The 22,246-nt window shown below is 50.1% G+C and overlaps 1 protein-coding gene across 2 annotated transcripts; it reads left to right on the top strand.

The window, feature by feature from the left end:
- The first annotated feature begins 673 nt into the window (after window positions 1–673).
- On the top strand, window positions 674–21,621 carry Klhl36 (kelch like family member 36). 2 transcript variants are annotated; one of them, XM_052727889.1, is made up of 5 exons: window positions 674–879; window positions 3,614–3,690; window positions 6,534–7,604; window positions 13,170–13,327; window positions 15,599–21,621. In XM_052727889.1, the coding sequence occupies exons 2-5, from the start codon at window positions 3,631–3,633 to the stop codon at window positions 16,149–16,151; spliced, it is 1,842 nt and encodes a 613-aa protein (XP_052583849.1). In that variant the 5' UTR covers window positions 674–879; window positions 3,614–3,630; the 3' UTR covers window positions 16,152–21,621. The 2 variants fall into 2 exon arrangements, with proteins under 2 accessions (XP_052583849.1, XP_052583850.1); XM_052727890.1 differs by lacking the exon at window positions 13,170–13,327 and having other exon boundaries at window positions 6,534–7,573.
- Window positions 21,622–22,246: the final 625 nt, after the last annotated feature.

The following is a 22,246-nucleotide window of genomic DNA, read 5'->3' as shown; positions in this document are numbered from 1 at the left end:
TTTCCAGACGGTAGCGTGAGTGAAGTTTGATAATGGATAGATTAAGTAATGATGATCTCAGTTCAACAAATATTTACCGAGAGGCCATGTACCTGCCATGGGAGCCCAGCAAGGATCACAACATTTGCTGGAGGACTTCGAGTAGAAAAGGAACGGGAAGAAAAGGGAGGAAAGAATTATGTAAAATATGATGAAAGAGAAAGAGAAAGGAAAAAGAACAGGTAATAGATGGGGATAAATAGTAAGGACAAGCAGAAAGCAGGACAGAGGGTGCAGGGAGTGTGGTTACTAGCAGAGTGGTCAACAAAGGCAGGCCTCTTTTCAGAGTGGGCGAGGGGACGCTGCCCCTGAGAGAAGGTGAGGAGGGTACAACCACCCCAGGGCCCCCAGACCCGCTCTGAGGTCTGTCCCACGGAGCCACCTCGTGTCCCGGCGCCTGGGACGTGGTGGCCAGACGGAGCATGCCTGGCCAGCCTAGAGGACAGCTAGGGTCCGGCTGAGCAAGATCAATAGTAAGGAAAACCCGGTTACTGCTTCCAGACCCTTGCCGGCTCAGCACCTTCCCGCCCACAGACCCCGCCCCTAAAACTGCGCTCCGTCCTCCTGCCTGTTAGCCTCCAACAGACCCGCCCCTCAGCCGACGCTCCGCCCTCCACCCTGCAGACCCCGCCTCTCGTCCCGCCCCTCAGCCGCCATTGACTGTGCAGGCTCGCACTTCCTCGCGGAGGGATGGCTGCGCTTCGGGCGGGCCCGAGAGCCCCGCAGCGCGCGCTGCTCTGGTAGCGCATTGCAAGCGGGCGCGATTCGGGCCCGCGTGTGCACAGGTGCGACCCACGCCTCCCTCAGCGCCTCAGCGCCCGCCGGGCGGGACCCGGGACGGTGAGTGCACCCTGGGCTGCGTGCGGGATCCCGGGGACCCCCGGGGGCGGGGGCTCTGCACCTTCACCGCACCTGCTTGCACGCAGCCCAGGACGTGTCTAGCGGCCACAGATACAGTCCCCAAGGCGAGCCCAGCACTGGAGCGCTCTCTCTGGATCCCTTGGCCTAGAAAAGAAAGCTCTCAGAGTGCGAGGAACCAGAAACCTGGCTGGCCGCCCTAAGTAGATGGGCAGAGAGGGTATCTATCAATGTTTTCCTCTCTGTGACCTTGGGCGGGCCCCTCAAGCCACCTGCCCAGCCACGGTGTGGTTTTCTCACTGTGGGAACAATGGTGCTCGGTCGCAGACGGCCAAGGTGAACCGAGGAAGTCAGGGGTGTGCAGTAAGTAGATGCCGTTTGATGGCTGGACGGCTTCCCTTCTCTCTGGGCCTCCAGCAGCCTGGGGACATAGAGTCCCTACAGCTTAGTTACAAAGTTGCTAGTTTTCTCCGAAAGATCCACTTGTCTCTATTTTCCCCCGGGGAGAGTTGAACAGAATGAAATGTCCCCGGAATTCTTCCTCCGTGGAAACACCGGAGCCCCCTCTCTCTCCCTGTTTATCTCATAACCGTGCTGACTTCTTATCACACTGTTCTGCAAAGAGTCTTTTGTTCAATAGGTAACAAAATGATTCTTCTTGTGGACTCAGCAGAATGGGGGAAAATTTCTCCGAACCCCAATCCCAGTATATGTGTTATGCCCAAGTTGGTTTTGTAAGGAAAATGAGGTGAAGAAGTGAGACTGGCGAAGACAGACTATCTTTACGAGCTGTTAAGTAGACCAAGGAGAGGCTGCACCTTTCCAGCCTTCCCGAAGGATGCGTGGAGGTTGGGTTCTCTGTGCTTGCCTTTGGGGCAAGCTTACAGCAGGAGACTGAGGATAGGGAAGTTGCAGGTGTTGACTCTAGGCTGTTTGCAGTGATCCCCAACTCTAGGCTGTTTGCAGTGATCCCCGCGTCAGTGTGACCCCCTTTCTCTCCCTTGTTGCCCCCTGCCCCCCAACATATAGGGGCGGGGAGTTCCATTAGGCTCCAAGTGCACCCAGAATGTTCCTGACCACAGGTGGGGAAGCAAGCTGAGCAGAATTTCTCTGAGTCATATTAAGTTTAACCCAACAGGTTTATTCCTTCCTGGGTGTCCCCTGCCGGTGCCCTCCTCGTCTTCCAAGTCCCCCAAAGCCTGGTCCCCGGGTGTTCACAAGTTGCTTGGCCTTTTAATGCAGGTAGAAACATCATGTGTCACATCTGTAGATTTGATCAGAAAGGTCAGCACAGCAGGATTGCTGATGTTTGCATTAAAGCATGGGCCTTCCCTGAGGCTATTCCTTAGTCCTGTGGATTCTTCCCCACTTGATGACCAGACAACAGTACAGCTTTGGAGTGCAGAACAACAGGGAGGCCTCTTGGGTCTTCATGCCAGCCCTGCTGCATCCTCCACACTGGGATGCTGTGTGGTTTATTTTACACCTCTTTTGTTACCTCTTGCTTTTTGACTCCAGGACAGTATAGGGATGGTCCCATCGGGTTATATGGAAGAAAACTAAAGAAGACCCACAGAAGCCCCGAGGACGGTTCCCAAAGCAGAGTTTGTACCCATTAGTCACAAGTACCTCTCACCCTTCACTTCCTCTTGAGAATTTGAAAGTGTGACCCTGGTCAAGTCTGGGCCTTGTTTCCTATACTAAGGTGGAGGGCCCCCAGGTTTGGTGGTCGGACATGAACTAGCATTATGACAATTTTAAATGTCCCCATCTGTAAAATGGGACTGTGGACGTTAGCCTGTCTAATGTGTGGCAGGAGTTAAATGAGGTGGCAAGTGGAAGTCCTTAGCTTGGATCCACCGTAGTCCAGATTCCAAAGTGACAAAAACTCTGCCATAGCCAAAAGATAGGGTTTAGATTAAAGATCTTAAGATGGGCGCTGGGCCATTGAGGTGGCCCAGTGGATGAAGGCGTTTGCCACCAAGCCTGACAACCTGAGTTCAACCCCTGGGTCCCATATGATGGAAAAAGGAACTGTCCCGGGCTTTCACAGAATAAATAAATTAAATAAAAGTTAAGGGGAAAAAGCATGAGCATGGGACACAGACTAAATGCTGTGAGGGGCCAGACTTCAGACAACAGAGGGACATGAGTTAAGTGTAAGTAAAGGAGGTTGTCCCCTTGTTCCCAGCCAAGGCCATAAAGTAGGCTCAGCGTTCCAGGAACTCTGACATCCATGCAATTACCCAAGGTCCTGAGAAAAGGAACTGACCTATCTCCCACCCCACAGTTCCCAAATAAAACAACTTACTTTAAAAAACAGCTCATATCCCCCCCCCCCCCCCGCCGCCATACACACACACACACATACACACACACACACACACACACACACACACACACACACACACACCTAGACTTTGCACTGTGTGCTGTTCTGTGCACCAGGTCTTGAGATACCCTTCAGATTAATACAGTCTGCTCTTGTGGTTGAGGGCTGTCTGTTCCCATTCCTTCAATTCCCTTTGCGAACTCAGTTCTTACATTAAGCAGCTATGGCAGCCTGACTTTCTACCCACAGTATCTTGTTCTTTCCCACTCTCCTTCATGAGATGGTTTCTTCATTTGCTGACAATGGTATCTGCCAGCAGGGCCTGCAGCTAATAAGCAACCTGGAGTTAATGCTGCATGCTCAGGAATGCTATTCTCATTGTAGGCCTGAAATTACTCACAATGGAGGCAAGCAAGCAGATTCGAGTATCTCGGCCATACAAAATCAGCGAATCTTCAAAGGTACGTGAGCAATCCCTCCCCACCCATGGTATCGATTCCGATTGCCTCTGGCTTCTGGCTGATGTCTCCTTAACTGTGGCCACATGTGGGTTTGTAGAGAAGCTCCTGGGTATAGCTCCCTCTATTCTACATATCACCATGAGGGGTGGGACAAAAGAACCATGGGACTTCTGCCTTCGTTTGGGGGCTTACCAACCTCAATATGAGTCTCATGGAGAGCCCAGCCCCTGACCTTATGGTAGAACTCATTTTCCTGATGGTAAGGCCTCAGGGATCTCTTCCCTGTTTGTGTCCAACTCCCTGAGACCCCAAGAATGAATACGGATAGACTCCCTGGGTTCTGGCCACCAGCACACGTCAGGCTGGTTTCATTAGAATCACCCTCAGCAAGTCAGGAAAGAGTCCAGGGAGAATGGCCATTGCATGGGCATGGTATACATCTGTAATCTCAGCACTTGAAGGCTGAGGCAAGAAGACAACCATGAGTTTAAGGCCAGCCCTGTCTATATAATGAGTACCAGGCTGGCCGGTACAAAATCCTCTCTCAAAAATATAGCCTGTGTGAAGCTGGGTAGTGGTGGCTCATGCCTTTAATCCCAGCACTCGGGAGGCAGAGCCAGGTGGATCTGTGTGAGTTCGAGGCCAGCTTAGTCTACAGAGCGAGATCCAGTACAGGCACCAAAACTACACAGAGAAACACTGTCCCGGGGGCGGGGGGACAGCCTGTGTGTGTGTGGAGGGGAGGGGTGACACACACCTTTAATCCTAGCAGAGGCAGACGGATCTCTCAGTTTGAGTCCAGCCAGGTCTACAGAGTGAGTTCCAGGACAGCCAGGGCTACAGAGAGACCCTGTCTTAGAACCAAATAAACAACAATAACAACAACAAAACAGGACTGGTGAGATAGCTCAGCAGATAAAGGCATTTGCTGACAACCTGAGTTCAAAACCCAGGATTCATGTGGTAAAAGGAGAGAACCACCTCATGCAAATTATCCTCTGACCTTTACAGTAAACAGTGGCACACATGCACTACCCCCCCCCCCAATAAAAACTAAGTCAACAGATGTAATAACAATCATATTTTAAAAAGCAAGAAAAAAAAAAAGAAAGAAGAAATACAAGGGCTGGTGATGGAGCTCAGTTGGTAGAATGCTTGACTGGCCTGGCACGCCTGAAGCCCTGGGTTCAGTCCCCAGCAGTGTATATACAGGGCACAGTGGAACACACCTGTAATCCTAGCACTCAGGAGGTAGAGGCAGAAGGAGCAGAAGTTAAAGATCACCCTCCGCTACATAGCAAGAGGAGGGGAGGGCTGGGCGTGGTGGCTGTCCACAAGACAGAAGGAGGAGAAAGGGAGAGGAAAAAGACAAGAGAAAACTCAACAAGCAAAGTAGACTAAAAACCAAGAGCTGGTCCATTCAAGGACCACCAGCTGAGAGTGGCCAGCCTGAGAAGGACAGCATTCCTGCAGTTGTGTCCCGGGTCCTCAGCCTAGAATCTGAGACTGAGAATGTGCATCAGGTAGGTGGTGATGGCTGTGGGCCCCTTAAAACTGAGCAGAGGACATGGGTTAGGGACTCGGGTGTCACGTGATAGTGAGTTCAGCATTTTGTAAGACGGAGGGCTGCCTCCCCTCAGAGCTTCACGCACAGCAGCCTGTGTTTCTCAAGTGCCCACTGGTCAGTCTCATTGACCCCCTAAACCCGAATGATAAACACGCTCGTCTATCGTTTAACATGCTCGAAAGCCTCACTCAGGCGAGGAAGTGGGTCCATGGCTAACCTGAGACCACACAGTCAGCAGACTGCAGGGCTGGAGTTGTAACTTTGGTCCATCTGATTGTAAGTGGTGGGGTCGGGGGTGGGGGGGTAGCACCACTTTTCTGATGGGAAAACATTTACAGAACATCTCTTGTGACCTAGGAGAAGGAAGAAAGGAGAGAAAGAAGGGAAGACAGAAGAAAATGAGCTCTTAAACTCCTGGTTATAAAGGAGGAAGACAGAGAAAGCACCCAGGCAGCTTCTGTGGTTGTTTGGGGGTTTTTTATTTTTGCTTTTTCAAGACAGGTTTTTCTGTGTAGCTTTGGCTGTCCTGGAACTTACTCTGCATTTATGTCTGTGTGAGAGTGTTGGATCCCTTGGAACTGGAATTACAGACAGTTGTGAACTGCCATGTAGGTGCTGGGAATTGAACCCTAGTCCTCTGGAAGAGCAGCCAGTGGTCTTAACCACTGAGCCATCCCTCCAGCCCTGGAACTTGCTCTGTAGACCAGGCTGGCCTCGAACTCACAGAGATCTGCCAAGCAGACAGTTTCTAGTAATCATATATACTGAGGCTGGCTAGACGGCTCAACATGTAAAGTCACTTCCCGCTCAAGTCTGACAGACAACCTGAGCTCCACGCCTAGAACATAGGAGGTGGAAGAAAAGCCTTCCCTTCACCTCCACATTCACACCTGGTGCGTGCACATGTGCTAATAAATGTTTTAGTCTTTTGATTCATTTTATTTGAGACAGTGTTTCTTCTCTATGTAGTCCTGGCTGGCCTGGAACTTTCTAGGTAAAGCAGACTGACCTTGACCTCACAGAGGCCCACCTGCCTCTGCCTCTGAGTGCTAAGAGTATAGGCATGTGCCACTACACCAAGCCAGATATTTAAAACATTTCAGGAGGGAGGGCAAGAAGGAAGGAGACGCATGCTGTCAGAAGCCCCTGTGATGCTCTGGGGTTTCCTTCCGTGGCTCTCATCCCATCTTACAACAATTGCCGTTACCTTGGGCTGACTGTGGTCCCTGTGGGCGGCAGGCCTGTGCTTTCTCTCCTGATGCACCTTCTTGTGCAGGTGTTCCACTGGGCTGACCACTCTACCACAGTGCTGCAGCGGCTGAATGAGCAGCGGCTGCATGGCCTCTTCTGTGACGTGGTCCTCGTGGTGGAAGAGCAGCAAGTGCCTGCCCACCGCAACCTTCTGGCTGTGTGCAGTGACTACTTCAACTCCATGTTCACGCTGGGCATGCGTGAGGCTTTCCAGAAGGAGGTGGAGCTGGTCGGCACCTCCTATGTGGGGCTCAAGGCTGTGGTGGACTTCCTCTACAGCAGTGAGCTGGAGCTGGACGGCAGCAACATCGACTACATCCTGGAGACGGCCCACCTGCTGCAGATCTGGACGGTGGTGGACTTCTGCTGCGAGTACCTGGAGCAGGAAGTGAGTGAGGACAACTACCTATACCTGCAGGAGCTGGCCTCCATCTACAGCCTCAAGCGGCTGGACGCCTTCATCGACAGCTTTGTGCTGAGCCACTTCAGCACACTGTCCTTCACGCCTGACTTCCTGCAGACCGTCCCCGTGCAGAAGCTGTGCGTCTACCTGAGCAGTGGCCGCGTACAGCACCAGTGGGAGTACGACCTGCTGCAGGTGGCTTTGCAGTGGCTGACCCAGCAGCCCGAGCGCGAGGCGCACACCTGCCGTGTGCTGGAGAACATCCGCTTCCCCCTCTTCCCGGAGGACATCCTGCTCCAGCGTGTGAAGCTGGCCATGTGCTCCCTGTTGCCCAGTGAGGCCAACTGGGAGGGCTTCGTGGAGGAGGCCATGCACTACCACAACAGCCTGGTGGCACAGCCTGTCCTGCAGACGAAGCGGACGGTGCTGCGTTCGGAGGAGTGCTTGCTCTTCGTGGGCGGGGAGGTCTCCGAGCGGTGTCTGGAGCTGAGTGATGACACCTGCTACCTAGACGCCAAGAGCGAACAGTGGGTGAAGGAGACGTCCCTGCCAGCCCGCCGGAGCCACCACTGCGTGGCTGTGCTGGGGGGCTTCATCTTCATTGCCGGTGGCAGCTTCTCAAGAGACAACGGAGGGGATGCAGCCTCCAACCTTCTCTATAGGTATGACCCCCGCCGTAAACAGTGGATCAAGGTGAGATTAAAGCAAATTAATTTGTTACTCTTGAGGCCTCCCTCTTTGCAGCTCCCTAACCTCACCATGGCTTCCTGTTTGGGGGCCTTGTCGACCGCCCTGCTTCTGAGAGAGTTGTGATGATAAAGTGATGGTCCACGTCATTGCTGCCCTCCTCCTACCTACACCAGGGTAGGGCTAAGGGAAGGCCAAGCAACCACCGTCTGAAGGGCTGGCTCTTGCCCAAAGCAGCATCCTTTGATGGAACTTTCTACCCTGATGGGAGCATTCTGTGTCTATCCTGTGTCCAACACAGTGGCCACTGTCCCTATGTGGCCGTTGAGGGCTTGAAATGTGGCCAATGCACATTTTCAGTCTTATCTAATTGTAACTAACAGCTATTAAGTGTCAATGGCTGCTCCAGGCTCCATGACAAGTGAGGGCCCCCATGCCTCAGAGCCTCTGCTGGGTTTCTCTTGTGGAGAAATTTGAAGAGTAATTAATGTTCAGGAAGCCACAAAGCTCCATGCCAGCTAGGGCCAGTATGGAGGCTGAACATCAGCCCTGTGCACCCTAGCTGAGTGTCTTAGTTACTGTTCTCCTGTTGGGAAGAGACACCATGACCAAAGCAACTCTTTTTTTTTTTTTTTTTTTTTTAAAGATTTATTTATTAATTATGTATACGTGTACGCCTTCAGGCCAGAAGAGGGCGCCAGATCTCATTACAGATGGTTGTGAGCCACCATGTGGTTGCTGGGAATTGAACTCAGGACCTCTGGAAGAACAGCCAGTGCTCTTAACCGCTGAGCCATCTCTCCAGCCCCCCAAAGCAACTCTTATGAAAGAAAGCATTTAGGCGTTTAGGACTGGAGAAATGGCTCGGTTGGTTAAGAGCACTTGGTTCTCTTGCAGAGGACCAGAGTTCAGTTCCTAGCACTCACATGGTTGCTCACAAACATCCGTGACTCCAGTTCCAGGGGATCTGAGGTCTTCTTCTGACCTCTGTGAGCAAAAGGGGTACACATACATACATGCAGGCAAAACACCCATACAAGTAATATAAAATACATTTTTTCCTTTTTTTTCCCCCGAGACAGGGTTTCTTTGTGTAACAGCCTTAGCTGTCCTGGAACTCGCTCTGTAGACTAAGCTGGCCTCTAACTCACAGAGATCCGCTTGCTTCTGCCTCCTGAGTTCTGGGATTAAAGGCATGTACCACCACCACCACCAGGCAAAATAAATAAATTTTTAAAGGAAGCTTTTAATTGGGGGCTTGCTTACAGTTTCAGAGGGTGAGTACATTATCATCATGGCCAAAAGCAGACAGGCATGGTGCTAGAGCAGTAGCTGAGAACTTTACATTTTGATCCACAGGCAGCAGATAGAGAGACTGGGCCTGGCATGGGCTTTTAAAACCCCCAAGCTCACTTCCAGTGACACCCCTTCTCCAAGGCCACACCTTTTAATCTTTCCCAAACGGTTCACCAGCTAGGGGCTTGGCATGCAAGTATATGAGCCTGTGGGAGCCATTGCTGAGCTAGTGACTGCTCAGGAGTTCCAAGCTGCCTCCTTGTCCTTTCCAGGTTTCACATTCCACCTGTGGATATGCGTGTGGCCTTGCAGGCCTAAGGGGGTGGTAGCCTGAGTTGATTGGCATACGGATGGCTGAAGTGAAGTGTCCCTTTCTACCATCACCTCTCTAGACTGCCACCAACTGAAATCTGTCTCCTATGCTCACACCTCTGTGTGACTAATTGCCTCAGTGTTTGCTGAATTTAACACCTTCCAGGCGCGGCAGCTCACCCCAATAGTTTTTTAGGAGGCTGAAGCAGGAGGATTGCCACAAGTCTGAAGCCAATTTGGGCTACATGGTGATTCCAGGTCAGCCTGGGCCATAGATTGAGACCTTGTTGCAAAACCAAAACCAAAATGGATTCCAGTTGGCCTTTCAATTCTGTGATCAAAATTCTAACCTGGCCAGGCAGTGGTGGCACACTCCCTTAATCCCAGCACTTGTGAGGCAGAGGCAGGTGGATATCTATGAGTTCAAGGCCAGTCTGGTCTACAGATCAAGCTCTAGGACAGCCGAGACTACACAGAAAATAATAATAATTAAAAAAAAAAAAACAAAAACAAAACCCAAACCTCTAACCTGGGCCAGCAAGATGGCAAAGGAGAGAATCAACTCCTCTGACCTCTATACATGTCATGGCATGTCCCCCCACCCACCCCCAACACACACATACACACAATAATAACACATTAAAACTTTTTTTAAAAACCAAAAATCTAAGTGGCAGTGGGGGACAGCTCACACCTTTAGTCCTGGCACTCAGGAGGCAGAGGCAGGTAGATCTCAGAGTTGGAGGCCAGTGTGGTCTACACAGTGAGTTCCAGGATAGCCAAGGCTACACAGAAAAAATCCTGTCTCAAAAACAAAACAAACAGGCCGGGCGGTGGTGGCGCACGTCTTTAATCCCAGCACTCGGGAGGCAGAGCCAGGTGGATCTCTGTGAGTTCGAGGCCAGCCTGGGCTACAGAGTGAGTTCCAGGAAAGGCGCAAAGCTACACAGAGAAACCCTGTCTCAAAAAATCAAAGAAAAAAGAAAAAAAAAACCAAAAAAACAAAAAAAAACCAAAAAACCTTGAACCCTAAAAGCTAAGTAAGGCCTCTAGGAAGCCCAATGTTGGAGTCCCTTCTGAAAAACTGGTGGCAGGGGCTGGGCCTGTGGTCTCCTGGTTATGAAGGTTGAAGCTTCTACTTTCCAACTGCCTGTATGGTGTCACTGTCTGAGGGTTTCTATTGCTGTGAAGAGACACCATGACCATGGAAACTCTTGTAAAGGAAAACATTTAATTGGGAAGGCAGCTTACAGTTTCAGAGGTTCAGCCCATTATCATGATGGGGAGCCTGGTGGCATGCAGGCAGATGTGGTGCTGGAGTGGTATCTGAGAGTCTTGAAGGCAACAGGAAGTGAACTGAGACCTTGGGCAGTATCTTGAGCATATATGAGACCTCAAAGCCTGCCCCCACAGTGACACACTTCTTCTAACAAGACCACACCTACTCCAATAAGCCACAGCTCCTAATAGTGCCAGTCCCTTTGGGGGCCATTTTCCTTTAAACCACCATATTCCCTCCCTGACCCTCAAAGGCTTGTAGCCATATCATAATGCAAAAATGCATTCAGTCCAACTTCAAAAGTGTCCACAATCTATAATAGTCTCAAACTTGTTTCAAAGTCTCTTCTGAGACTCACGGCAATCTCTTAACTGTAATCCCCTGTAAAATTAAGTCAAAAAACACATCACATACTTCCAAAATATAATGGCACAGGATATATACTACTGTTCCAAAACTAGGGAAGGGAGCACACTGAGGAAATACTGGACCAAAGCAAGACCGAAAACCAGCTGGGCAAACTCCAGACTCTGCATCTCTATGTCTGATATCAAAACGCTCTTCAGATCTCCAACTCCATTCAGTTTGTTGACTGCAACAGACTTCTTTCTCTTGGGCTGGTTCCACTCCCTGTTAGCAGCTCTCCTCAGCAGGTATCCCACAGCTCTACCATCTTCAACATCTCCAAGGCAATCCAGGCTTCAGCTTCACAGCTTCAGGTTGGGTATTTAACTCAGTGGTAGAGCGCTTGTCTAGCAAGTGCAAGGCCCTGGGTTTAGTCCTCAGCTCCGGGGGCAGGGGGGATGACAAAATAACTTCACAGCTTCACACAATGGCCTCTCTAGGCCTCCATTCAGGGACACCCCTGACACAGGCCTGGCCTCAGCAGCTTTATTCCATAACTCCTGCTGTCCTTAACTCTAAAGGCAGAACCGCATGGCTGAAGCTGCCAAGTTCTGCTGCTTGCTGAGGCTGGAACATGGCCCCCTTGTTCCATTACATTTTCACCAGCTTTCTGTTTTTCACTGCCTAAGCTTGGCTGTCCTGAAACTTGCTCTGTAGACCAGACTGGCCTCAAACTCAGAGATCTGCCAGCCTCTGCCTCTGAGTGCTGGGATTAAAGGGATGCACCACCACACACAGCTTTTCTGTAGTTCTTTTTCACAAGTTGGAAATTTAGCTGGGTGGGATCTTGCCCTGAGGTCCCCACTCCTTTATTCCATTTCTTAATCCATTTATCTCCTTGAACACAGGATTTAGCTCCATTCCACTTCCTGGTGCTCTTTTTCTCCTCAAAGTTTACATTTTGTAATTTACCCTGCTCAGCTTGCTCCTTTTCATTATAAATCTTCATTAGAATTATCACTAATACCCACACAACTATACTAGGCTGTTTTGAGATTTCCTGTGCCAACTGAATTAATCCAAAATTCTTACTTTAGCCTCAGGCAGACTCTTCGGACAAGGGCAAAAGGCAGCCACTTTCTTCCCCAGAATATCACAAGAACGATCTCTAGGCAACATACTAAAATTCTTCTCCTCTGAAACCTCTTGAGTGAACCTCCCACAGTTCATCACACTCAGCACCATCTCCCATGCTCCTACTAGTATGGCCCATTAAGCAGTAGTAAAAATGGTCAACAGCTTTTCTAATCCATAGTCCCAAAGTCCATATTACTCCAAACAAAGACATAGTCAGGCCTATCACAACAGTGGTACCAACTTCTGTCTTAGGTAGTGTTTCTATTGCTGTGAAGAGACACCATGACCATGGCAACTCTCAAAAAGAAAACATTTAGTTGGGGTGGCTTGCATACAGTTTCAGAGGTTCAGTCCCTTATCTTATGATGGGGGGAAGGCGTGCAGGCGAATGTGGTGCTGGAGTAGTAGCTGAAAGTCCTTCATCTTATAGGCAACAAGAAAGAGATTGACACTGAGCAAAGTTTAAGCAAAAGACCTTAGAGCCTGCCTCCACGGAGACACCTACTGTAACAAAGACTTCCTCCAACAAGGCCACACCTACTGTAATAAAGCCATACCTCCTAATAGTGCCACTCCCTTTGGGGGCCATTTTCTTTCAGACCACCACAGTCACTCTGGTCTGTTAACATGGATGATGATCAGTGGATCAGTATTGATTTAAAAAAAAAAAATGTGAGCCAAACTGTGCCTCAGTGGTAGGACAGTGCTCAGCATGCTGGAATCCCTGATGGGAAGAAGGGAAAACTGAGTTGTTTTGTTTAAATTTTTAAATTGTATATAGATTTATATTTTTGATTTTATGTGTATGAGTATGTTTATGCTTGCATGAATGTCTGAGCACCATATGCATGCCTGGTGTCTGAGGAGGTCAGAAGAGTGCAGGAGACTGATTTTTTTTCTTTTTAATTAATTTTAAAAAGTCATTAATTTCTTGCATAATGCCAGTCCACAAGGTTGACTATGTGGCCAAACCAGTTTGAGCAGGTGCCCTTATGCACTTCTTGAGGATTTGAGGTCTGATGGAAGCATCAGGAGTCTCAGAATTCCCACCAATAGCACCCCATTTTCCTCAAGTCCAGGCCCTTCTCCCCAGCTCATCTGGCCACTGTCTGGCCCTCCTGGGCCATTGACTCTGTGGACACTGTTGAGGAACCTGGTGCTAGGGCTTGGGAGGCGAAGCTTCAGGTGTCTCGCCCTCACAGGTGGCATCCATGAACCAACGCCGTGTGGATTTCTACCTGGCCTCCATTGAAGACATGCTGGTGGCTGTTGGTGGCCGGAACGAGAATGGAGCGCTGTCTTCTGTAGAGACCTACAGCCCCAAGACCAACTCCTGGACTTATGTGGCTGGCTTGCCAAGGTGATGAGGGCTTGAGGCCGACTGCTGGAAGGTGATATTGTCAAAGGATAAAGTTTAGTCTTGCTTTCTGGTTTGTTTTGTTTTGTTTTGTTTTAAGATTTTTTATTATTATACAGATGTATTCTGCATGCAGAAGAAGGCACCAGACCTCATTACAGATGGTTGTGAGCCACCATGTGGTTGCTGGGAATTGAACTCAGGACCTCTGCAAGAGCAGCCAGTGCTCTTAACCTCTGAGCCATCTCTCAAGCCTTGCTTTCTGTTTTTATAATGTCCTGGCTTCTGCGTCATGGGGTAGGCCATGAGGGGCTTGAGGGCAATTGTAGCTCAAGACAAGCATCCTCTAGTTTCCAAGTTGACTGGGTCCTTGGGTTTCTGAGAGTAAGTGTTGAGTTGGGATATTAAGTCCCATTCTAGAAGGCCCAGCTGGGTGTAGGCAGGAGGTCAGAGGGGCGTGGACCTCATCCTACCCGTGTTTCATTTGCTCGCCTGCAGAATGGGTACCACAGCACAGCCTGGGGAAAGTTAGACACCATCTCTCTGTGACATTCTCATGTGGCTTCCAGTAGGCCAGGAATGCCCCAGAGATGGAGTGCACCCCACCCTCCCTAGGCCTTCAGCTGAGTATTGGGTCACTAAGTGTGGGTTGTGTTGTGGGTCTGCCGAACCTGCACACCATCTGTCTACCACTCCTATGCTATACCTAAACCCAGACTCTGAACCTTCCTGGCTGTGGGATACACTAGGTATCTTGGAGATGTGGTCTCCCAGAGTTAGCAGGGTATGTGGGGTTGGAGTGAATATGTGTTTTAAAGTCACACTTGAGCCTGGCATGGGGCTCATGCCTATAATCCCAGCACCCAGGAAACTGAGGCAGGGAATTGAATTTGAGGCCAGGCTAGGCTACATAGTGAGACTTTGTCTCAAATAAATATGGATTCCAGAAGCCAGGGGGCAATTCCTGGACACTGTTGGTGAGCAGGCGACACTCTGTATCACTGTGACTAGGCCCTGGGCATCCATAGCAACCTGGTGAGTGGAGAGGTAGCCAGAGAGTTACAGGGAGCAGGTGGTCAGTGTTGTAAGTGATTGCCTGTTGATGGGCTCCCTGAGTAAGCTCCATATTGACATTTATGGGACAAAATGAAGCTGGTGGTCATGCTAAGAGCAGGTGCGACCACCACCACTGTCATGGGACAACATAGGTGTGGGGGTGGGGTTATTTCTGAGGAGACCTCAGTTGGTGTAAACACAGTCTATGATGTCAGCAGCAGTGTGTGCACAACCCATATTTATGAGTTTCCTGTCCAGCCTTGCTCAGGCATTGCCTCGCCTCATAGCAAGCCTGCACAAACTCCACCTGAGCCAGGAGCTAGGCCTGCCCCATCTCTTCTGCCTGCCCTGGGCTCTTCCTGTGAATGCCATCCCCCAGCCTTCTCCAGCCCTGACTGCTGACTAAACCACAGGATACAAGGCTTCATGTCTTTGCTCCTGGGCTTTATTTTTGGGTTTCGTGGAGGTTTTTTTTTTTTTTTTTTTTTTGGGGGGGGGGTGTTTCATGGAGTTATTTTGTTTTTTACATTCACTTTGTGTGTGTGTGTGTGTGTGTGTGTAAGAGAGAGAGAGAGAGAGAGAGAGAGAGAGAGAGAGAGAGAGAGAGAGAGAGAGAGAGGTGTGCACATGCAGGTCCCACAGCACACACAGGGTGGACAGAAGACAACTTACAGGAGTTGATCTCTTCTTGCACCGTGCAGGTTCTAGGGATCAAACTCAGGTCATCAGGCTTGGCAGCAAGCACCTTTACCCACTGAGCCTTCTTGCCGGCCCTCTCTGACATTATTTGGAACCCTTATTTATAGGTCTCATTTTGCAGCCCTGGCTGGTCTGGAACTCACAGAGATCTCCCAGCTAAGAGCTAATATTAAAGGCGTGCATCACAGGTCCAGTTAAGCATCCCTTTTGTCTCTTTTTTCCACTTTGAAAATGTTTGGAGGAGCCAGGCTTACAGAACACTGCATAGAAAGTGGAGTGCTCCCATGCACCCTCCCCGGGGCAGGGACCACTTGTTCACCTGCGTTCTGTGCCCCTTGTCCATTGACAGCCGAGGTCTGTGAGGTGGCTGTGGTTTGTCTGCTCTGAGTTTTCTCCTCTGACCCTCATGACCTCCTGAGAAGCAGGCTGTACCCCACTGGCAGAGAGCCCGAGTCCCTTACTCGCAGACATGGGGCCGGGCTCTTCCCTGAACTCTTCTGTCCTCCCGCCTCTCTGCAGGTTCACCTATGGCCACGCAGGCACCATCTACAAAGACTTCGTGTACATCTCAGGGGGCCACGACTACCAGATTGGCCCGTACCGCAAGAACCTGCTGTGCTATGACCACCGGACAGATGTGTGGGAGGAGAGACGGCCCATGACGACAGCCCGAGGCTGGCACAGCATGTGCAGCCTGGGGGACAGCATCTATTCCATCGGGGGCAGCGACGACCACATGGAGTCCATGGAGCGCTTTGATGTGCTGGGCGTGGAGGCCTACAGCCCACAGTGCAACCAGTGGACTCGCGTGGCACCGCTGCTGCAGGCCAACAGTGAGTCGGGCGTGGCCGTGTGGCAGGGCCGCATCTACATCCTGGGTGGCTACAGCTGGGAGAACACGGCCTTCTCCAGGGCTGTGCAGGTGTATGACCATGAGGCCGACAGGTGGAGCCGGGGTCCAGACCTCCCCAATGCCATTGCAGGCGTGTCGGCCTGTGTGTGTGCCCTCAACCCAAGGCTGGAAGAAAAGAAGAAGAGGAGCAAGGACAAGCGCCAGGACCGAGGTCAGTGACGACACCGAGGCTCTGGCCGAGGCGGCCACGTCCACGGCAGTTACCCCCTAGCAGCTTTTTCTACTTTTTTGATCCCGGGTATTTCTATGCTATCACAATAAATAATAATTAAATATTCTTCACAACTTTACACATTATCTTGTTTGAATACTTACACTTGGGTCCTCATGTCTGCACAGGCCTTCTTCCCGGGCCACACACCCCAGAAAGTCCCCGTGACTATTCCCACCAACAGTAGCCGGCTCACGGGTTATGTGGAAAATTATGTAGTGAAATTCAGTGTCTCTACGTTTTGGGCCTCCCCAAACCTAGCTGAAGCTTTTGGACGGACCCCCAAGCCGTGCTGAGGTGCTGGAGGAGGCCTGTCCAGAGACTTGCGTTCTACGCATCGTTTGCATTCTGCATTCAGTTGTCTCAGGCAAGAGCACGCATGTCTGTTGAGCATTTAAAGACATGGGGACCCCAAGCTTCTGGACAGGCAGACGAGACCCAGGGACTCTTGATTTTCTTGCTGAAGGTTCCATAGCAGCAATTCTTTTTCTGAATAGTGTCGTCTTCCCTGGCTGGTAATCTTTATGAATCCTGTGCGTCATTAAGAGAGGAGGGAGGGAAGAATGGTGCCAAGGTGTTTATGTACAGTATTCTGTAATGTGAGCTGCCCGCCTCCTGTCGTCGCTGTTGGAGTGAGCTCCCCAAATCTACCTTTGTTTCCTCAGAAATGAAAACGCAGCCCCGCAGCACGTGCGGTCATTGCCCTGGGCTGGTGCAGCCATCAGGAACACTGCACAAATGAGTGCACTGGTCCCCAGGAAAGGGACCGAGTTCCTTCCCCGGCTCCAGCAACTGTCCTGGCCCCATTGGCTGCTGCTAAGTGGTTTTTACCATGCTGGGAAGATTCTCTTTCTCAATTTCTTTCCTTCTTTCTTTGAAACAGGGTCATGCACTGTAGCCCAGGCTATCATCCAACTTACAGAGATCCTCCTGCCTCAGCCTCCTGAGTGCTGGGATCATAGGCATGGCCACCATCCCCAGTCAGACTCTTCGGTGCTTCCATCTGTCCACACCTCATTTCTTACTGGACAGGGTCAGGGGGATGCCTCTCCAGCTCCAGAGGATAGCTCCTTCTCTCGGCCTTGGTGAGTTGCTGAAACATCAAAGTCTGCTGCCCTGTGGTGATTTCCAAGAAATGCCATTCCTGGGAGCACTAGACTCTTGAGCCCAGGCAGACATTAGTGATCTGTACCTCAGGTGAGAAAGCTTAAGACACTGTTAACACTGTGTCAGAAGCAAAACCTCAGTGCACTAGTTTGATTTTTTGAGACAGGGTCCCTTGTAGCCTAGGCTGGCCTTAAACACTGATCCCCCTGCCTCTACCTCCCAAGTGCTGGGGTCTTAAGGATTTGCTACTGTGGTGGTTTGATTGGCATTCAAAGGAAGTGGCACTATTAGGAGGTATGGCCTTGTTGGAGGAAGTATGTCACTGTGGAGGTGGGCTTTGAGGTCTCATATATCCTCAAGATATGGCCCAGTGTCTCAACCCACTTCCTGTTGCCTGTGCAAGATGTAGAACTCTTAGCTACCTCTCCAGCACCACACCTGCCTGCTCGCCACCACGTCCCACCATGATGATAATAGATTGAACCTCTCTGAACTGTAAGCCAGTCCCAGTTAAGTGTTTTCCCTTATAAGAGTAGCCACGGTCATGGTATGTCTTCAAAGAATAGCAACCCTGGCCGGGCAGTGGTGGCACACGCCTTTAATCCCAGCACTCGGGAGGCAGAGCCAGGTGGATCTCTGTGAGTTCGAGGCCAGCCTGGGCTACCAAGTGAGTTCCAGGAAAGGCGCAAAGCTACACAGAGAAACCCTGTCTCGAAAAACGAAAAAAAAAAAAAAAAAAAAAAAAAAAAAGAATAGCAACCCTAACTAAAACAGCTACCATGCCCAGATTATCAGTTTACTTCCTTACCTCCCAGCCTGGGGTTCACTCTGGTTCTGGTCAGTCTGCTTCTGCAGTAATCTGGGAGAGGGGAGACTGGCCTTAGAACTGAAGGCTTCAGAGTCACTGGACTCCATAGCGATCGTAAAGCAGTCTGCATATCTAGTCAGTTATGGCGTGCATAAGTCCCTAAGGACTCAGAGACAGTTGAAAGCTTCTGCAAGGCATGCAGACAAATGACCGGGGAGCTTTGTGCCCTTCTGTGTATTAAAGGCTCTGAAAAGTCTTGCACTAACCGTTCACTTCCATCATCCCACTATTTCCAAACTTTGGCTTTGAAACCCCACTTCTTCTCCCCTCCCCAGTACTGAACTCCAGGGTAGTGTACCCACCCCTATTCCAAGAAAAACTTTATTACTTGAAAACCTTTCAGAAGGCACAATGGAAGTGTGACCTCTTCTCCACAGATCATGAACATACAGGAGGGGGTTCAGCCAGCACTGGGCAGTCTGGGGAAAGCACACCGTAAAGCTCCATGAATGGCTTGCAGGACAGCTTTGACCCTGGGAAGAGGAAAGCCACTGAGCTGAGCCCAAGCCAGCTCTCCCATTACTCACTGCCAGTGTTTGCCCTAGATAAGGCAAGACGTGGCCTCCATCCCACTTGATGCCTTGTGGGTTAGCCACAATGTCCCTCCAGCCTTGTTAATGCGGTTAGTCACTTAGGTTTGGAATCTGCTATGTGACAGCTGAGAGCCTTCCTTTAAAAGGAGGCCGGACTGTAAGTTTCACTGTGGACTGCTTTTTCTCATAGTTGAGGGCAGCTGCCTTCTGCTGAGACATGGTTTTGAGCTTGGTGGGATCCGTGGAAAGGCCCAGAGCCCAGCAGGCCCCTGGGCCAGGCTTGTGTTACCTGTGGCTTTAATGGAAAGTTCTATGCAAGAATGAAAGGAAACAGGTTTCCTCTAGGACAGCTTCCAGCTGACCCCGAGCAGGTGGCTATTGGAATAACTATGGCAGGCTTTGAACTGGACTTGGCATCTTTCCCTTTATAAAGAATTAGAGTTTTACCTGGTATCTGTTGTAGGTTTTTTGGTTTGGAACCCTGTTTGAGTAAGGCAAAAAGGAAATAAGAAATAGGAGGGGAGCAGGAAGCTCAGGGGCAATTGCCGGGGCCTCTTGGTGTCTGGCATCTGCATAGAGCAGCTCGCTGCTGAGACACATGCCTGCCACCCAGTCACTGGAGAGGCTGAGATCAGAGGAATCCCTGAGCCAGGGAGTCCCAGGCCAGATTGGGCAACACGGTGAGACCCTATGTTGCCCCCGCCCCCAAATAGATACGATTGTCTGGCAGTTTATTCTTTTTCACCTGGTTAGGTCGGGCTCCTTGTTCTGGGCAATGTGACTGTCCCTTCCCTGTCCCTAATTGTGAGGTGACCCAGACAGCCTTAGATGAGGCCCCGACAGCTAACTCAGGTGGCATTTTAGGCCTCCAGCTGAACAGGAGTCCCTCCTCCAACAACCAGTGCCCTGTGTGCAAGTTTGGATGTCCTGACCTCTGTCTAAGCACATAAGCCCAGAGAAACCTTCTAGTGGCAGAAGTAAAAGGTGCCTGTCACCCTTCCACCCTCTTAGAGAGTCACCATTTGTCCTTCCTTACCCTGGTCCCCGTGGTGTGGTGGTGGGATGCACCCTTAGCCTGGGGTGTCTATCCTGCAGGGGCAGCTGCTGCTGCTGCTGCTGCTGCACTCTGTAGTGGCCCCTGGGCCTCCAGGACAAACCTGCAGAGTGCAGGGCAGCTTCGTAGGAGACCTTGACTTGAGCTTGACAAACTGACTTTTTAGAGTTTTTTAAAACTGTTTTGATACCCTTTCATACAACTTGCTAATCACCATTTTGTAGAATGCCCGCTGGGCTCCCCAGCTCTTCCTCCCTTACCTCCAGCACCTTGGTTTGTCTAGATAACGGATGCTCTGCTGTCACTGTGTGTCTTGCTCGGTGTGGCTTTGTCTTCCCTCTTGCCCTTCTATATGACCAATCCAACACAATTCGAGTTTTGTGAGTTCACACGTGATGATGGGTAGGACCATCTGAGGCCCCTGAGTGAACAAGAGGGCGCTGATGTACCAGGAGGGCAGTTCCTGCCCTTCAGAGGATCTGTATTTCTGCTGGAGCTCCTGCTCAGTGGAGTACAGAATAGGAGCATTCCCTGAAGCTGGTCCACATGGAATCTGTTTCATACCGGTCATTTCTCTAACACATGTATGGCTGGGGTCCTGGTCTCTTCCTGTCTACCCCAATCAGTAAAGAATTCCTAACTGGGCCGGGCGGTGGTGGCGCACGCCTTTAATCCCAGCACTCGGGAGGCAGAGCCAGGCGGATCTCTGTGAGTTCGAGGCCAGCCTGGGCTACCAAGTGAGTTCCAGGAAAGGCGCAAAGCTACACAGAGAAACCCTGTCTCGAAAAACCAAAAAAAAAAAAAAAAAAAAAAAAAAAAAAAAAAAAGTAAAAAAAAGTAAAAAGAATTCCTAACTGGACCTCTGCAGCCATTAACACAGCATGCCATTTTTGCACTTTATATTCTCTGACCTCTGACTTTCAGGGGTGTGTGTGTGTGTGTGTGTGTGTGTGTGTGTGTGTGTGTGTGTGCGTGTGTGTGTGTGTGTATGTGTGTGTTTAATATGAATAGCATTGGTGGCTTCTAAGGGGAGCTGAGTGCCTTAACAAGCTGTGTCTCAGTTAACAGCATGGAATGAATGGGGTTGGGACCAGAGCTCAGTTGGTAAAGTGCTTGCCTAGTATGCAGGAAGCCCATGGCTTCCATCCTGAGCACCACATAAACTGAGCGTGGTGACCCAAGCCTGTAATCTCAGCACTTGGGAGGTGGACACAGGAGGATCAGAAGTTCAAGGCCATCCTTGACTACACAGCAAGTTTGAGGCCAGCCTTGGCTATAGGAGCCCTGTCTCAAATTAATTGATGAAATAATAATATATTAGTAAGTAAAAATAAAAGCATTGGGGGCTGGAGAGATGACTCAGAGGTTAAGAGCACTGACTGCTCTTCCAGAGGTCCTGAGTTCAATTCCCAGCAACCACATGGTGGCTCACAACCATCTATAATGAGATCTGGTGCCCTCATCTAGTGTGCAGGCAGAACACTGTATATGTAACAATAAATAAATCTTTATAAATAAATAAATGAAAGCATTGAATGAACATAAAACTGTGAACTTGTGTTGACCCAAGAAGAATGGTCCTTAGGTTTGATGTTGAATAGCCATCAACGGCTGGCCCCAGTCAAAACCAGTTAAGGTTGACGATGATGGACGCATATGGTGCCTTCTGGCTCCTAATGTCACAGAAATCTGTAACTGTATATGCTTTTTAATTTGCAGCTTTTGTGTCTGCAATTTTATGGTCTTCAAAGTTTTCCTGTCTTGCCTTCTTAGTTAACTTTCTGCATGTTGCTTTTGTTTTGAATTCCATACAGAGCTCTCAGTTCCTGAAATACATTAAAACAACTTGCCTGCCAGGGTGTGCTTTGTGGTTATTACATGGTTGTGTTTTTATCTGCTCTGCTCTGTGAGGATGAGCCCCCTGCGTGTGGAGTGTGGATAATCTGGAAATGAGCCGGGCTTCCTTTGAACATTGTGAGAGGCTGGGGCGGTTCAGTGCCATCTCAGCTGTGCTTCTAATGACTGTGTTCACCCAGGAGTATTATGCAGCTCCTTGATTGCCACACGGAATCCCTGCGACCTGAAATGTGTGTCAATTGGAGAAATTTGGTTAGAAAGAAAAAAGCTAGAAATGGAGAAACGCCCAGGCTAGGGCATGCAATGGGGCCCCTTGATCAAAAAGACCATGGCTGGAGGATAGCTCACAAGCACAGCCCTTCATTAACGTGCATGGAACTCTAGGTTCTATTGATCACACTACAAACCAAAAATAAAAACAGACTCCAGAGCCTAAGGCAGGAGGCTTGCCATGAGTTCCAGACCACCTTGGGTTGCAGAGTGAGACTGTCTCAAAGAGTCGAAAAGGAAAAGACCAGAAGCTGTGTGTGAAGACAGACTCCTCTCTCCTGGGGACCTGTGGGGCTGAGGTTGGCTCCCTGACTGCAAGTTTTAACGAGGTCACCTGTCGGACAAGCCAGTCAC

The sequence above is a fragment of the Peromyscus californicus genome, unplaced genomic scaffold (assembly GCF_007827085.1).
Source record: "Peromyscus californicus insignis strain IS unplaced genomic scaffold, ASM782708v3 Scaffold_8__1_contigs__length_139910024, whole genome shotgun sequence".
Taxonomy (NCBI): domain Eukaryota; kingdom Metazoa; phylum Chordata; class Mammalia; order Rodentia; family Cricetidae; genus Peromyscus; species Peromyscus californicus.
This window is presented reverse-complemented; position numbering and strand designations above follow the sequence as displayed.

Coding starts and splice junctions, on each gene's coding strand:
- Klhl36 (XM_052727889.1), top strand. CDS start 3,631: ATGGAGGCAAGCAAGCAGATTCGAGTATCTCGGCCATACAAAATCAGC. Junction 7,605..13,169: donor GCCGTAAACAGTGGATCAAG/GTGAGATTAAAG, acceptor TCGCCCTCACAG/GTGGCATCCATGAACCAACG. Junction 13,328..15,598: donor TATGTGGCTGGCTTGCCAAG/GTGATGAGGGCT, acceptor GCCTCTCTGCAG/GTTCACCTATGGCCACGCAG.